This window comes from Balaenoptera borealis, assembly GCF_965194805.1.
Source record: "Balaenoptera borealis genome assembly, chromosome: 1".
NCBI lineage: Eukaryota > Metazoa > Chordata > Mammalia > Artiodactyla > Balaenopteridae > Balaenoptera > Balaenoptera borealis.
The window spans coordinates 82,250,226-82,266,936 of record NC_138860.1 but is presented as its reverse complement, the minus strand read 5'-3'; the positions used below and the strand labels follow the sequence as shown (position 1 = coordinate 82,266,936).

General features: G+C 48.1%; 1 protein-coding gene and 1 long non-coding RNA gene across 8 annotated transcripts in view; one reads left to right on the top strand and one right to left on the bottom strand.

Annotated features, from left to right (window-relative positions):
- KCNN3 (potassium calcium-activated channel subfamily N member 3) overlaps window positions 1-16,711 on the bottom strand; it is a 191,196-nt gene that overhangs the window by 14,920 nt on the left and 159,565 nt on the right. For 4 of the 5 annotated variants that reach the window (XM_082350213.1, XM_082350209.1, XM_082350210.1 and 1 more), the window contains exons 4-5: window positions 16,475-16,616; window positions 9,398-9,508 (exon numbers count right to left, since the gene is read on the bottom strand). In XM_082350213.1, coding sequence (XP_082206339.1) covers window positions 9,398-9,508; window positions 16,475-16,616 — 253 coding nt within the window. Of the gene's footprint in view, window positions 1-5,938; window positions 7,491-9,397; window positions 9,509-16,474; window positions 16,617-16,711 lie in introns of those variants that run through there. The other variant, XM_082350211.1, reaches the window with a different exon arrangement.
- On the top strand, window positions 74-5,835 carry LOC309616274. 3 transcript variants are annotated; one of them, XR_014237400.1, is made up of 3 exons: window positions 74-1,674; window positions 1,865-2,101; window positions 5,398-5,835. It is a non-coding gene; the product is annotated as an uncharacterized lncRNA (long non-coding RNA). The 3 variants fall into 3 exon arrangements; XR_014237401.1 differs by having other exon boundaries at window positions 75-1,674; window positions 5,436-5,835; XR_014237402.1 differs by having other exon boundaries at window positions 78-1,674; window positions 5,494-5,835.

The following is a 16,711-nucleotide window of genomic DNA, read 5'->3' as shown; positions in this document are numbered from 1 at the left end:
TGCTATCAGGTAAATTTTCCTAGGTTCACATAACATGTTTTTTATGTCTGTCGATATAGTCTACCTTATAAGGAAATGATTCTGCAACGATCTTTTTCCTTAATGAAATCATGAACTCTTAGAAAGGATCATTAAAATTCATCTCTTATTAATCCTGTGTTGGACACAGTAGACTGGAGCCCGAAGTTGAGGGGTGGTTCTTGTCTCTTTCTTAATTATTTCAGGACTGCCTATCGACTGTTGCTGCTGATGCTATATTTAGATAGGCTACATTACCAAGACCTGGAGGCCTGGGGCACACTTTGAATAGATAAACATGTACCACTGCTGCCCTTGGATGCAGAGTTCCATGCTCTATGTGGGATTTCTATTTAGTGTACATGGTACATTTCTTGGATTCACAGAGTAAACAGATTTCCTATCAGCTAGAGATTTCATTTATTTATTTAAAAATTATTTAAAATTTGTATACCATTTTTAAAGGTTACTTTCCATTTACAATTATTACAAAATATTGGCTATATTCCCCGTATTGTCCTATACATCCTTGAGCCTATCTTACACCCAGTGGTTTGTTTCTCCCACTCCCCCAACCCCTATGTTGTCCCTTCCTGCTCCCCACTGGTAACCACTAATTTGTTCTCTTTACCTGTGAGTCTGCTTCTTTTTGGTTATATTCACTAGTTTGTTGTATTTTTTAGAGTCCACATATAAGTGATATACAGTATTTGTCTTTCTCTGTCTGACTTCTTTCACTTCAGCTGGAGATTTTACAAGGCCTCTTTGAGGAAATGTCTTTCCCACCGAATAGAACTCTAGGTATTAACAAGTCCATTGTTTCCTTTCCCAAATGGCAAAAAACATTTACACTGTAATTTCACATGTAAATGTAATTAGCATAAAACTGAAATCATTTCCAAGCAGTGTCTGAAAATCAGTGAAGATATTTTGTTGTGAAACCAGAGCTGCCTCTTTCCCAAGGCTGGCTCTTTCACTGCACTGCAATCACACATTTCAACATATGACGCTGTCATCTGTTGACATGGAAACCACTGATATCACCTGGCTCACGACAGAGCTGAGACATATCAATGGCATCCAGATGGCAGGGGACAAAGTTTTAATCCAAACACAGACATCTTCAGCAATTAGTAACAAGAGCAAGAGGAAACATTTCTTATTAAGCACAAGCTAAACAGATTTTTGATTAACCGTTCCCATTTCTGTCAGCCATGCAAACTGGCACAGGCCCACAGGCCCAGGGCCTGGAAGTAAGTAGGCCAGCCTAGTAGAAATCAGGTTACTAGCCAGAAAGGATTTTAATAAAATTGGAGAGTACAGGCCTGCTTCTTCAGACCGACATCAACAGATGGGACGTTGTTAAAATACTGAGACGTGTGGGAAGGCCTGGGAAACATTGTTTTGCAGGCTGATAACTTCTGTGTGTATGTTTTAAAAATTTATTACTAAGGCTGGATTACATTTTTCATTGGCGCTGAAGTGATATTCTAAAAGAACAGCTAGGTCTTCTCAGAAATGTCTAAGTGACATAAATACTGCCTTTTTGTTCAGTAAAAATCTACCGTGAAGATGGTTTTAAATGACTTAATTGTCCACCTTTGGTACTTTCTTGCCTGAAAGGAAGCAGGTGGTGGTGAGGAGAAGCTGGAAATGGTTAAGTGTCCAGGTGAGGAGGGGGGAGGTAGAGGAGGGTGTGGTCACCGGGGTTCTGTCCAGGGGCTGGAGTGGACATCAGCCTCCTGGCAAAAGAGGCAGCATAGAAGGGAAGGCTTTCTCTCTGTGGAGTGCCTACTCCTGCCGCCCTTCTGTGGGGAGAGGGCAACTTGACAGGTGGTTTTTTCAGTTTCCCTAGGTGCTTAGCCTCCAAGGAAAGCCTCACAGAAGAACAGGAGGGAAAAACCTGCCCAGCATGTGTGATGATCGGCAGAGCCCCAGTTACACGGGTCTTGTCTTTGGCACACTGATAGAGGCATGGAATGTCAGCGCTGATGAGCCTTTGACAACTGTCTCTGTGTTGGTGTGGAACAAACATTTGAAACTGGAGAGGCTGCAGGTGAATCCTTCCTCTGCCAGTTTAGGAGTAAGTGCTTAACTATCTATAAGAAGGGAAAAATAAATCCTTACCTTAAGGGTTGTTATGAGGCCCAAATGAGGCAATAACCATGGTGCTGATGGTGCTGAGGCTAAGAGTGAACATCTACCAGGTGCCACTTTGCATATGTGTAAACTCATTTAATCTTCACAACAACTCTCTCAGGAAGGTATTAATATTATCCCCATTTTACAGATGAAGAAACTGAGACAGAGACCAAGACCGTAAAGTGATAAATGGCAAACTGAGTCAATGTGGATTTAAGTGTTATAGAAACTATAAAGTACCATAAGGATACTAGTTATCATCATCTGGCACAAACCCCCACTGAAAATATGAGGAAATGACAGCTTCAGAGATAGAATGTGAGGGCCAGAATCCCACAGCTAGCTAATGGCAAAGTCAAAACAAGAGCCAGGTCCAAAAAGAGCATAAGGTTTTCATGTGGTCTGAAGAAAGACCTGACTGACTAGATGTCATCTCTACACAAACAAAATTATTTCCTGTTTTCCAGGATCAAGGAACTGGAAAGGACATTAGATTTGTTTTTAATCATCATGGCCCTCACTTAGCAATATGACAGAACAGGGAGTCCAGGTCCTGCACTTAACTTTAGCCCAAATATAAGGTACTAAAATCACAGCACAGCCTGGGTAGCTGAGCAAAGCAGTCACAGCATCTTTATGGGTTTGAACGGGAGGCCCCCGCGTATTCAGGAAAGCGATGTTAGATGCAATCCTTGGTGCTGACTCTGAATTAATTGCCAGCAAACAACCTGGCACCAAGCTAAGCAGATCAATATCTGCAAGAGAAAAAGAAATAGGCTTTTAACTGCATTGTGCTTTCCCACGTCGACAGTAAATGCTATTGTGACCAGGTTCTCCCTCCAATTCACCTGGCTGATTGTTTTGAGCATCGCCGGGGTGGGAGGCAGTTGAGGCTGTGTGCCCGCCCTGGGATTCACTGAGCTTCCACAGGGCTCCCAAGCACCACTCCCTGATGGGGACTTGGGTACCCACTGAGCTCTCCTAGTGGGCGGGGCGCCAGGGCCAAAAGATGCGCTTGAGGGTGAGGGTGGGAGTGGGTGGGTCAGGGAACTGGGAAGGACTGGGTAAGGTTGGCCATGATCCGATGGGCTCAGGGATGGTTAGAAGAGGGCCGTTTGTGCATGGAAGACTGGCTGTTTCGTCCCCCAAACCCATAAGCATACAAGCTAATTGTTTTCCGTGGGCCCATTCATTCTCTCCCAAGAATTGTATGCTTTCACTCTGACGGTGGCCAGAGAATTGGCTCAGTGACCTATGTCCTTCAGGGAGGGCTCTAAGATTCATGAGCCCGGGCAAGAAAGTCATCCAACTAAGATCTTGCATATAATACTGACTGCTAACATTCACGGAATGCTTACTATATGCCAGGCTCTATGCTAAACACTTTCTGTTTACATTGTTCCACTAGCCCTCAGAAAAACCTCACAAGGGGATGAATGATCATCTCTACGTTGGACCGTTGCGGAACCTCTCTGAGACTCAATTTTCATATTCATTCCTTCCCAAAACATTTACTGAGCCCTTACAATGGGGCAGATACTGTTTAGGAAGTAAGAATACTGGGATGCACAAACCAATAACATTTCTGCCCTCAAGGAGCTTCTAATCCTATGGGGACAGCATGCCCTGTGTAATATAGTGTCAGGTAATAAGTGCTTCAGAGAAAACTACAGCACAGTAGGGTGCTACAGAGTGATGCAAGTTCTCCCAATCTGTGAAATGGGATTGTGGTGTTGATTCAATGAAACACTTAGCACAGAGCCTGGCTGCACCGTGCCTCAGTACACAGTAGTTTTACTGATGTTCCTTCCCCCAACAAATGTCAGCTTCTTCCCCCACCTCCAGCGAAAGAAAACATAAAACAGAACACATATGTCTGTTCCTTGAGCTCTTGGCCGTATTATCCATGTTGACGACTTGCTCTGGCTGCCTCCCCAGACTTCGTGGAGGCTGGTGCAGGAGGAACATGTGGGGCAGACGAGGGGCGCCCTTCTTCACCTCCCCCCATGCTCCCAACAGCCACAGGGAGCCCTGGGAGAGAAATTCCAGGAGCCCTACTGATGGGCCCCCGGGAAAGAAATAGCATGCCCTCCATGCTGCCAGGACTCCCTCCCAGGGAGAGGGAAGTTGGAGAGGAGGGCAGATCAGGCCTGGCAAGTGGGTGTGACTTCGACAACTTCAAGAAGTTCCAGGGGTTGAATTTAGATGAATAAATCTAAAGGGATGATAAAATCGCAATCTGAGAGCCCTCAGGTCAGGCCCGTCTTCAGACACCTGACTGGTGTCCATTATAACCGGGGCGTCCCCTCTTCTCCATCCGCCAACCCCTCACTTCCCTCACCCTCACCCACACACACTTCCTGCTGGCTTCCTGCCGCTGCCATCTCTTTCATCTCCCCCCCTTATACCCTCTCTTCTTCCTCCCCCATCCTATTCCACACTCCCTTCTCAGGCTTCTTTGCCCGCCTTACCCAGAAGCCCTCACCGAACACTTAGAAATGGGGGCTCCACCCCTATGGCTGGCAGGACACTGGGACAGGGAGCATGGAGGGATGTACTTCTGTGGTTCAAAGTTGGAGTTTGTAGTCTTCCCCCATAGCAACGCAGTAATGAACCACGGCTAGTTCCATAATGCTATTAATGTGATGCTCAGCTAGTTTGGAGGTAAACTGGCTTTTCTTTCCAGCAGACCTGGGACCCTAACCACCATTCTGAGTTCCAAGGAACTGGCTGTTCTGGGAAACCCATTGGGTTATGGCTGGAGAGCTGCCTGCCAGCCTGAGAACAAACGGCAGCCCTGGCTGGGACCCAGCTCACTGCATATGGCTGGGGGCCCACACTTGCCCATCTCTGGGCCTGAGAGGCTCATCCCTAAGAACGCTTCCAGCTCAAAAGCTCAATGTTCCTATGACTATTGTTAAAGAAAAACTGTACCCAGTCTGTCTGGGACAGAACTTTAGTGAGTGATATAATTTATAATCCCCTTCTGGGGAGAATTAGCATTCGTGATAACTGCTCAATTGATTATCTGATAAATTTTTAAAAGACGAAGACCTGTTCTGGGAATCCACTCATGGGCCCTACCAGCTGTCAGTCAGGAGTCTGTGTCCTTTAGCCAGGCTTTCTGTACCCTGTACAACAATGACTACCATTGTCTTTTTCCTATAAAAGACCCCTACTATGAGTAAACCTTTGAATTAGCCTGCTGAAAAAAAACACATTTTTTTCCCCTAGCAGGACTGTGATAAAACTTTGACACATGCTCATAATTAAAGAAAAGTTTTCGGGACTTCCCTGGTGGCGCAATGGTTAAGAATCTGCCTGCCAATGCAGGGAACACAGGTTTGAGCTCTGGTCCGGGAAGATCACACGTGCCGCAGAGCAACTAAGCCCGGGCGCCGCAACTACTGAGCCTGCGCTCTAGAGCCCGCAAGCCACAACTACTGAGCCCATGTGCCACAACTACTGAAGCCCGGGCACCTAGAGCCCGTGCTCTGCTACAAGAGGAGCCACCACAATGAGAAGCCCACGCACCGCAACGAAGAGTAGTCCCTGCTCGCCGCAACTAGAGAAAGCCTGCTCTCAGCAACGAAGACCCAATGCATTCCAAAAAATAATAAATAAAATTTTAAAAAATTAGCCCCTATTAAAAAAAATAAAAAATAAAGAAGAGTCTTTTTTTATCAGTGGATCAGTAGGTTCTGGGGGGTTATTAAAGGTTTTTGAGCTGGTTGGTGATATGTTCAGAGCTAAGTCTCAGAGTCTAAGGAGAGTCACAAGGAAGCAAAGTACAGGATGACTTGGGTCAGGGAGGACCAGGTGAGATGAGAAGGTAGCAAGCAACTGAGATGGTACAAGACTGAGATGGTGGCTTTGAGTATGGTGGGCAGAGGACCTGGAGAGGCTGGTGTGGCCAGGTGGAATCAGACTCCAAAGCTGCTCGGACCCCTGTGGGGACCAGGGCAGAGAGGAGTCAGAGATGCTGCTAAGCTTTCAGGCCTGGAGACTGGAAGAACGATGATGTCATTAACAGGGAAGGCAGGAGAAGGCACTAGTGTAGGGAAGATATGGGTTTGGTTTTGGTCTTACTCATTGATTTCATGGGGAAATGTACTTGGATGAAGTATTTGAGGCAGGAACCCATCGTGGCAAGGATAAGGAGACAAAATCCTCAGCCAGTGGCACACACCGCAGAGGTGTCTGCAGGTTTGATGTGGAGAGGAGGCGTGGCGAACAGAACGTCTCCTGTCCGTGGTGCCTCTGAAGTCAAGTGTGTCCATGGGCAGCTACCTTGCTCTTTAGAAAGGAGAGGTGCTCTTTGAGGACAGGCAGTAAGTATGAGGGCAGGTACCATCTCTTACTCATCTTGGTGTCCCCAGAACACAGGGAGTGCCATCCAGCTGTGATGGATGTGTTTCGTTACCTAAAACAGCAACAGCGGGATGTGTAGCACTGAGTGGGAGAAAAGGTGGGGATCTAGTATCTTTTTCATAGTCTCTCTGTGTGTCATTTACATATATATTATCTAGTAGCCCAGAGGTTAGCAATAAATTATAATTCTAGATTAACAATGGCAGTAACACTGCAAAGTCAGTGTGGGAAGATCTGATTGCATTAAATACAGAAATGACGTTGCCACCAGGGTTGACAAGTTATACAGGTGAGAGAAGAAAAGCCACGGGAATCAGGAAAACCAGAAACTGAGTTCCGACCCTGTGCCATCAGAACACCGCCGCACCTGCCCCCGCCCCCCTGGCAAATAAATGAATAAAAACAGTGTGACTCTAGTGGTAAAGTCTGGGCTGAAGCCTTTACAGCAAGACAGGCAGAGTAAATAAAGACTAGAACAATCTGAGTATTTTTATGATTAATAGGTTACAATTCCTCTTTTTTGTTTTTTTTTTGCTTAGAGGTTTGAAGAATTAAGGTTGCATGTATTGTAAGAGATGGCTTTTCTCTGTTAAATCTATTAATTGTCCACTCTTGAGAGGTTTGCAATTATGTCCCAATCAGCTCCTCCAAAGGTCAGATCTTTCTCTGGGAATTCACTGAGAATTCACTGTGAATTCACTGTGAATTTTGTCTGACCCATGAGCCACTCCTGCTGGACACAGCGGGCCACTTGGAGAGGACAGAGGATGGATGAGGCATCGCCAGGGGAAGAAAGGTGGGCTTCTCTGAGACCAGGTCAAGGGGAGCTGATGCCAGAGCAGGCCAAGCTCACAGCCAGTTTCCTTTCAATCAAGGTTAGGTAAAAGAACCTTTCCAGTCTTGCCAGCTTTGAGAATCCTCTCTCTGTAAGGGCCACTCCTTTCGTGTTGTTTGTTTCTCTGGGAAAAGATATTAGATATTAAAGGGACATTTCAACAGATTTAAGTGTTCTCAGAAAAGTGAGATGTTATTCGATAAAAAGATGCCTTGTACTCATAGATGGGCAATAAATATTTGTTGATTTGATTTTCAGTCCCACTTTTCAAAAAGTAAGTGGACTTGAGGAGGATTTTAGAGAATTATTTTTGAAAGCTTGAAATTAGCAACCACAATCTCATCTCCTTGTACAATTATATTGCAGAAAAATTGTTTATTTTCCTGTCATGTGAGGGAGCTGGCTTTCCTCGGCTTTATTTTCCTGTAATGTCTGATTCACAGAGTGAAAAATGGAGAGGACAAAGGAATAACATGATATACAAAGTACATCCTTGGTTTCAAAAAGCAAATAGAATAAACAGAGAGGCTGTTAACGTCTCTGCTCGAAGAAACAGCTTCTGAGAAGGTTTTGGAGGCTAGACTCCCTTGCCCCTGACTCCTGCACCAAATTGTTCCGGGAGAACAGAGGCAACTTTGGTAATTTGCTCAATACTTAGCATGACTTCTGCATGCCTACTAGGGGGCTGAAGGAAAGCAGCTAGGTTACAGGGCTCTGGGTGGAACCCGGCTGGCCTACCCACAGGTATGGCCCTCAATCCTGCCATCTTGATGATACAAATCATGTTTTCTTTTGTACCACGGACAGCTCAGTGCCAGGATGTACCGTATACAACCATCTGTATGGCAGCGACGGAAGACTATTTGCCTGTACCCCTTCTTTTTAACATCTGTGGAGGCTCTTTAAAGAATCCAGTACATGTAATCAAAGACCAAACAATCAAACACCATAAATAATTCTGCTGAGAAACTGGAGAGGCCTGGCAACTTCCCATTCCCCCACGCCTCCCTCTGAGTGAGCACACCCACCCTTTGTCACTCTCCCTCTCTTTTTGTTCTCCCTTCCTGCCTTTGTCTCTATTTAGAACACATTTTTACTGTGCTGCAACATTCATCACTGAATATTTTCTCCAGCTTTCAAAAACCCCAATCAAAATCTCGTGGCTCATGGGTCTCCTAACCCACTTTAATCCTAAATGAGAAACTTGTTAGAGCGGCCAAGACCCCAGCACAGGGTTTTGCTTTGCTCTCATTTCGGAAAGAGGAGAGCTTTGCAGGAAATCATATTACTGACCTTCGTTCGGCCTGCAGCTCTAAAGAATTTTCCATAAAAGCTGTCATTAAATAAACAGCTTCTGCCTTGCTCATTTGGCCTGCTGTTTTCCTGGAAGGCTCGTTTCTGTCTCTTCTAAATGGGCCTTTTCTTCTCTGACGATTCAGTGGGGTGTCAGACTTTTAGCAGCTAAATGATCTTCCCATTCCTGCTTATATTCAGTTTTTCACCCTCCTTACCCACTTTCATGAAGTTGCGAGGGAGAAACATTATTTGAAAAACCCAAAAGGGGGAAAATTGGATGATGACATTTTGATGAATGTTATTTCGGAGTGATTGTCTGTAATGATTTTTTTTAAAGGGTTGGATTTAGATACATTCCCAATATCGTTTTTAAGACTTTCTACTGCCCTTCCTAATGAGAAGCATGAAAATATTTAAGCATAAGCAAAAACACCTCATGCTGGGTGATTTACTCGGTACCATTAGGCAAGGGGGGCAGGTTACATCATTGTATGCTATAGATTTAATTATCAGGAAAGTTATTTGGTCGCCTGAACCATGCACAGTGATTTAAGAGAAGACAGGAGCCTTCAGCATTGGGACATTGTGCCCATTTTGCACTGGCTGTTTGCATGTGTCTGGGGCTCCCTCAACCCTCCACTGAAAGGTGGGGCCCTAACCCACTGTGGCTACTTTCTGACTGGCTCCCATGTTGGTCTTGAGTCCCCCGTTAAGACGTGGACAGTGGCGTTTTACCCGTTTGGTGAGCTGAGTGTCCATCATGAAGTTGTGAACGTGCTTCTCTGCTTTGGTGAGTTCCAGCTTTCGGGCCACCACGGCCACCACCAGGGCAGTACAGCCCGCACCCTGTGAGGGGACAGCAAGAGGACCAGGGGAGAGAGCACATCATTAAGAGGCAGGGCTCAGGCGGAAGACTCCACGTGCCCCGGGCCCACGGTGGGGTCTCCAGGAGTGGAGTGGGGACTTGAACTCTGGCTGGTCAAGGCCAAGCCACAAAACCCATCAGGGCCCTGATTCCCGCACCCATGAAGGGGTCTGCAGTGCTCTTGGCTTAGCTGCAGAGCTGACCTCTGGGAGACTGAGCCTTCCTAAAGCTGGCCACTTCTTCATGGAGCAGGATACTGGATGGGGCTGAGGCTTGGGGGAATTTAAAACACCGAACCATCACTTGGTCACCTGCCAGGGTGTGCAGGGAAGACAGAAAATCCACACACGCTCCCCCTCCCTCATGCATATCCCAGCCCCACTGCCAGCTCCAGAGCAGGGGGCCAGGAGGAAAGAAAGCCATGCAGTATGGATGGATCACCTGTTGGTGGTGGAGAGTTTTCCTGATAATAATCTAACGAAGAGGCAAAGCATCACCCCGCCAAGACTGCTTCCCAGGGCTACACTGGTTGGCATGAGTCTGTGTACTCAGCGGCTGAGCTTGCTCCCAGTTGGGTCTTTTTACTGGAGGTCTAGCCTATGACTCAGCACAAGAAATTCAGTTCCTTCTTGCTTTCACCAGGAGGCTCATGAATTCACCATCTTTCAGAGATTTAAAAGACGATAACAACACACCTGCCTCAAATCAGGATTTTAAGGGAACCCGCAGAAGGTGCTCAGGATTCTCCAGAGCAGCGTTCTTATTCTGCTCTGGAAGGTCCATTCCAGGGAAGCCCAGGGAGAGTGAGTAAAAGAGGCTGGTTCCTCAGGACTCACTTTCTCTCTCCTAATCCTCTGGGCACATGCTTGACTGTCTGAGAAATGAGCAGAAATGGGCTCATCCCAACATTCTTCCAAAGGACTTTGAAGTCCTCTTTGCTGTGCATCTTGACCTGGTTGGCGGGGGCGGGGATCGAGAGAGAACTGCTCCTGCCCTGCTTCTCCTGCAGGCAGCAGATGACAGCCCCGCCCTTGCCTGGTTCTTGGAAGAGAGCACATGCCCCTCGGTGACCATCACCCTATTCCTGCACGTGGGGCCCTGCACCATCCTAACCTCCACTTGTGGAAAGAGACAATAAGCTCAGAAAAGTCAGCAGTCTGATCCTCTAGATGTCAAACAGTAATTACAGTTGCCACAGAGCTCAGTTTAGCAATTGAGGTCCTAGGATTGAAGGAATCCATCAATAACATTTGGGGCTCACCCAGTCTAACAGAATGCATAGGAAACCTTAAAGACTGTTTTCAAAGGTACTATAATCCGTACCAGAGTTGGGCGGAATGCATATGGTAGATCAATCCCCTACTCTCTCCTTCATAATCTCTTTCCTTTGCCAGAGGTTGGCAAAGGTTGGTCGGTGCAAGGTTTTGGCACAGGTGAAGTTGGCAACGCTTTCGCCCAGCTTCTTACAAGGGTTCCCATGAAAACAATCTCATGTTTCTTGGTACACTTGGTCAGCCACCCATTTCTAGCACAACAAACTGAAAAGAAAGGAGCCTGTGTGAACTTTCCTTTTCTGACCTCATTTTCCTTTTGTGTTCAGGGACGGCCCTGTTTTCCTGGCATCTGTGACTTGCAGGAGACTCTGTGCCCAGTTTTCAAAGGATATGTAATGGGCAGTTGGACAGCCTGGGCTGTAGGTGTCATCAATTGAGCCAGGCCTCTAAAAGCAAAAAATAGCTTAAAAAGAAGCTGTTCTAGAGGCAAGATGTGTGCTCCATTTCCCCTCAAGCAGACCGAGTATATAATCCCTCTCTTTTGTATGGAGCTACAAAAGAACTTTGGGCTGAACGCCCAAAAAGAGGGATATATCACTGTGTTAAAAATGGAACATCAGATGGAGAGGGTTCTTCCCAGGCTCCAGGCTTCCTCATTTCCCTGGGTCCAGGGAAACTCTGCTTAAATCACTCCTGAAAGCTGGGGGCAGAATTAGCCTGAAGGAGTCTCCCTGCTCACCACGCCACTTTGGAAGTTTCATTAAAACAATCAACCATCCACAATCCCGAAGTTCCAGGGTCTAGATGGATTGCTCCATGGTTCTTGCTATGGCTCACAACCTAGGATGCTGAATGCAGAAGGGTTCTAAAGAGAAGCTAGAGTGTTCTAACTAAGGAACCATCTATCTTATATGACTAAGATTCATTTCTGCATGCAGGCAGGAGGCTGGGCTAGATGACATTTCCCAGTTTCTTTCAACTCAAAGATGTCAAGGCTCTCCTATGGATATTTCTCTGAAGGATGCTTGGTTCTTAACCCCTAATTCTAACTTGAATAGATAGCAGTGGATACTTTCAACTTTTCTTTTAGAAAATCCATCATCTGGCTGAATTAGGGAAGTGGCCAATAATGAAGCCTAATCTGGTCATTCCCATTAAGAGGCAACCTTGTAAAGATGGGGTCAGATGTCAGCAACCTTCAGAAAGTGGTGTTCAGGGTGCTGAAATACAAACTGATCCTCTCCAGTGTGTGTGTGTGTGTGTGTGTGTGAGAGAGAGAGAGAGAGAGAAGCGGGGGGAGGGGAGGGAAGGGAAGGGAAGGGAAGGGAAGGGGAGAGGGGAGATGCAGAGAGACATAGAGCTGGAGCAGAGACTGAGACAGGGAACAAGTTGTGCTGCCTCCTCAACAGATGGGACAGACAGGGGAAGTGGAAAGGAAGAAGCAGACAATAGGAAAAAAGGATGGGCTGATGGGAATTGAGTGGAAGGCAGGAAGAACAAGAAGCCTAAGACTTGAGTCAGAAGTTAATGGTCAACTTTGGCTCTTTAGAGGAAATAAAGGAAGTATTACGGGATTCCCCCTCCCTCCTGCTGTATTCACCTTTCAAGTGGTATAATGATCACCTATGTTCCTTTTGGGTCTTTTTACTTAGATGAGTTTATCAGCCTGACAGGGCCCTGTTAGCAGTTTGGGAATGCTTGTGTGATACGGCAGGGATGCGGGTTGGTTTTAAGAGACAGATTGCCAAGGGCTTGGCTGATTTGGGTGTGTGAGAGCTCCTGCTGTCCTAGCTGTCCTCGTGTGGAATCTCAGAAATGGTTGGTGGGCAGCGGGGCCATGTGAGGAGAGATCGGAGTGGGACAGAAGAGGGTAAGCAGCTGCTGGGATGACTTCCATGGGGTCAGATTGTGGAGCAAATCCATGACTCAGACTTTTGCCTTCAGAGGTGCCAAGTCCTGAATCCTTGTTGACACCAACTGAATTCCCTGGGTCTTGTCTGTCCAACACTATTTCCACGGGAGGGCTGTGGGAGGGGAGAGGGTTCACCTCTAATGAGGTCGTCCTTGCCAAGGTACATGGTGAGCAGAAGCACAGGAGTGAACAGAGAAAGGAGGGGCTGGCCTGGGGTCAACATGCCTAACTCATCCATAGATCTGGACCCAAACCAGAGACCCAGTCTCCTCCACTCTGGTCCTCCTACTTCTTGTGTCCAAGAAACATTTTCCAGCTGGAAAACCATAGAGTCTCAAAAAACAAGTATCCCAAGGGGAAAAGTATGAGGTGTACTTAACTAAAGAAGCATAAGATAAAATAAAATAAAACATAAATGAAAGTGACAAATGGAGGAGGGAAGCCTGGAGGATTTACAGTTGGATTCTGTTTCTGCAACAGATACCATGTAACAACTAAAATAACATCAATTGGTTTGAAACCAAGGTGTTTCAGGGAGAAGCTCGTCTTCTAAAACTGACATTAAGCAGATGTCTTACTGAGCCCTCTTTTTCCCTCCTCCCCAAATGACTCAATTTGTGCTACCTTTTACTTCATCATCCCTTTCCTTTTGCAGTTCAAAGAAGCCTCTCTCATGAAGCCTCGGGGAAAAGCTCAGTGACCCCCACAGATATCCTGGAAGCTTTTGTCTATTTGTCCCTAATTCATGAAGGGTCCACAGAGTGAGTCCAGCCTTAGAAACTGGCTGTATTGAAATGGGATTCCTACCCAGGAGTTTTGGGGGCCCCAAAAGTCTTCCAGATGCCTGCAGAACCAAAAAAGCCTTCAAAGGCCCATTCTGGATACTAAATATTGCCAGCTTTCTCTCTACCTTGTAACTGTCATCATAAAATTCTTTATGGAAAGATGATGCACTTTGAGATACCTGCTTTTGTGGGTGAAATCTCTCAAACACACCAGGTCTGTGCCAACAATGTCAAGTTGTTCAGACAATTATATACCCTGCTTAATGGTTGATAATTACACCGTTACTGGGATTGCCAAGAGAAAACAATGATTAAGACTATTTACAGCCCGCACACACAAATTCTTCCTTTCCCTTCCCGAGCAGGCCTTGCCTTGGCCTGCATGGTGTCCATGGTAACCAAACAGGAAGCCCTACCTTTAGTAAAGGCACTTGCAATAATAATCAGGAGATGTACAAAGTGTCGGGAGGCTGGGAGAGGGGAGGAAGGGATTCTCAGCCATGCGAAACCCTGGAAAGGAGTGACTCAGCTGGAAAAGTCACATTTGTTAGTAAAAATGCCACCAGGGTTCCTCACTGTCAGACCCCAGAGGGAGGCAGCTGATTTTAATTTGGGTAAACACACTGACAGTGAGAGGAGGGACGCTCCCTGTCCCTGTTATAGATAGGTATATATTTACGCAGCAGGGTTTGTGCAAAAGGAGAAGATAAAAGGCATGTGCTGTATTTTTAATATGGGGGGTGGGTATCGGTTCCTCCTTACTTGTTTGTTCTTTCCACTTTGATCACACCTCTCTCCACAAGGAACAAACACTCCTTTCCAAGGAGCTGCTACAGCCCCAGGAGCAAAAGCGGGTGCTGAAGACCACACCCCAGGAGAAGGCAGGGAGGGGCCCAGGGGTCCTGCCCACCCACCCCCCAGCTGTGCCAGAGCAGAAGCCCGGAGATGCAGGAGTGAGGGAACCAGGGAAATGGTGGCTATGGGGCCGCTTCTTGGATGGGGCACAGCTCCGTGCTGAGAGGGCGAATGGCTGGTATTTAAAAATAACGGAGGCTCCCAGCAGGGCCATCCACCTATTGGCAGCCCAGCTCTGTGCGGGCCTGGCTGAGAGCCGGTGCTGAGGTACAAAGCTTGAACCCCAGGAGCGGCTCTGAGACAGGAAAGCTTTGGCCTTCGGGCAGCATTTCATTCCTTTCTGGAAGGAAGAATCATTCCTTGGTTTCCTGGTGACAGCTGGAGCTGTGCCAGATAGACTCCTACTAACCGATGGGAGGTATTTGTTCTGAGGCCTTACATTTACCCGTGATTTATCCCAACCCCGGGGCTAAGCCTTTTCTCATTAACTGCTGCCCAGGACCTGCTAATATGCACCAGCTCTGGATTTCAGTCGAAATGGGAGAGGATGGTGTCCAGTCGTGACGTGGCAGCGCCGGACCCCTCCTGCTCACCAGCCCCACGGCCCCAGGCCTCTGACCCTATGGCCTCTGCTGCTCTGAGCTGCTTTGTCACCAAGATCAGTCCCAGGAGGCCACCAGGCTGGCGAGGGCTTAACCCCCTTCCCACTGCAGAAAGGAGTCACTTCCCTTTCAGAAGGAGGGTCTCTGGTGTCCTCCTGGAGAAGTGGGGCTGATGACTGAAATCTGAGGGAGTCCTGGAAGGATTTCGATGATGGGGGTGCGGAGAGGGCTCCCTGGGGAGGGCTGTCGTAACCAACCGCGGAGCCCTAGGACCAAGTCACCGGCCTCCTGTCCGCCCTCAGCCCCACGACACCCAGGCTTAGCTGCCTGCTCCTTCTCTGACCCTCAGCTTCCTCTTCTGAAAAGAGGACCCTGTGTGTTTACTCTACCCTGGGGTTCTGCGAAGGAGGTCAAAGACCAGGGCTGCCTGTCCTGGCCAGGAAGCGCAGCAAGGCAAGGAGCCCTCAACCCCGGCCAGTGAAGGAGTAGCGGCGGCAGGGACGCCGAGGACGCGCCAGCACTGAAGGCGGCGCAGCTCCTTGTTGCTGACGGAGTGCGTTAACATAAAGCATTGCAGTTTATCCCCCTCGCCAGCCAGGGAGGAGGGCAGAGCAGGCCTCCCATCCGCCCTTGGTACTCGAGGATGCTGAGGTCCAACAGGCTAAGTGCCCTGCCTGGAGTCCACCGTGAGGTCATGGGGTCAGAGGCCTGCGGCTGTGGGGCTGGTGAGCAGGAGGGGTCCAGCGCTGCAGCGAGCACTGGGGACTCAGACTCTGGTCTGACTCCCTACCCGCATCTCTCCCAAACCCCGTACCGTGTGGTCATGTGGTGGGCACGAGTGTGCGTAGGGGTGGGGGATGGCAGGGTGATGGGTGGGAGGAATATACACCTTGAAAGGAGGCAGCACAGCTGCTGGACACCTGGGGAGAGATGGGGATGCAGTCACACGCTAGCCAGGTGCCAACACTGGGAGGGAACTGGCACTCGGAAACTGGCACCTCAACATTTGGATGCAGAGGCCAAGAGTTGGCCCAGGTTCATGTCATCAAACCAAGACCGAACCAGTGGCCAACCCAGTCTAGGACACGGGTCTCTCATGGCCGGCTCAGTGAGTTCTAGCTATACTCTTATCAGATGTGGTACCAAGGTCTGTGGGGCCCAGGCGACAGGAAAGAGGACAATGAACTGCAAGCCCTGATGCTCACCGGGGCTGGTGGATGGGAGCAGAGGGTAAGACCCACGGCCAGCTTCACTCGGCCCATTTCTGGGGGGCTATGAAGAGGCCATTAACTGTTAGGAACTGGGACATAGTCCTATCTTAGACAAGGAAATGAAACAGTGAGAAGCCACGCAGATTTCACATCTGCCTTTCTACGTGCAGGGACACACACGCTGGCCTGTTAACTAGCAGCTGGCCCCATGCCCGGATGAGGAGGGCCCCCTGCACCCACCATAAAGGCGCTGCTCCTAGCAGCATTCGGTGGGTGGGGAAGGGTAACTGGCCGAGGCAGGTACTCACCATGATGCCCGTGAGAAGACAGACACCTTTCCCACAGTATGTGTGGGGCACCATATCCCCATAACCAATGGAAAGGAATGTGATAGAGATGAGCCACATGGCACCCAGAAAGTTACTAGTTACGTCCTGCTGGTCATGGTACCTGCCGGGGGGGAAGACAGGAGTTAGTTAGTGGAACTGCCATTCCCGGGAGTAAAGGCTCTGGGCAAACCTGGACAAAGAAGGAAATGTGACATT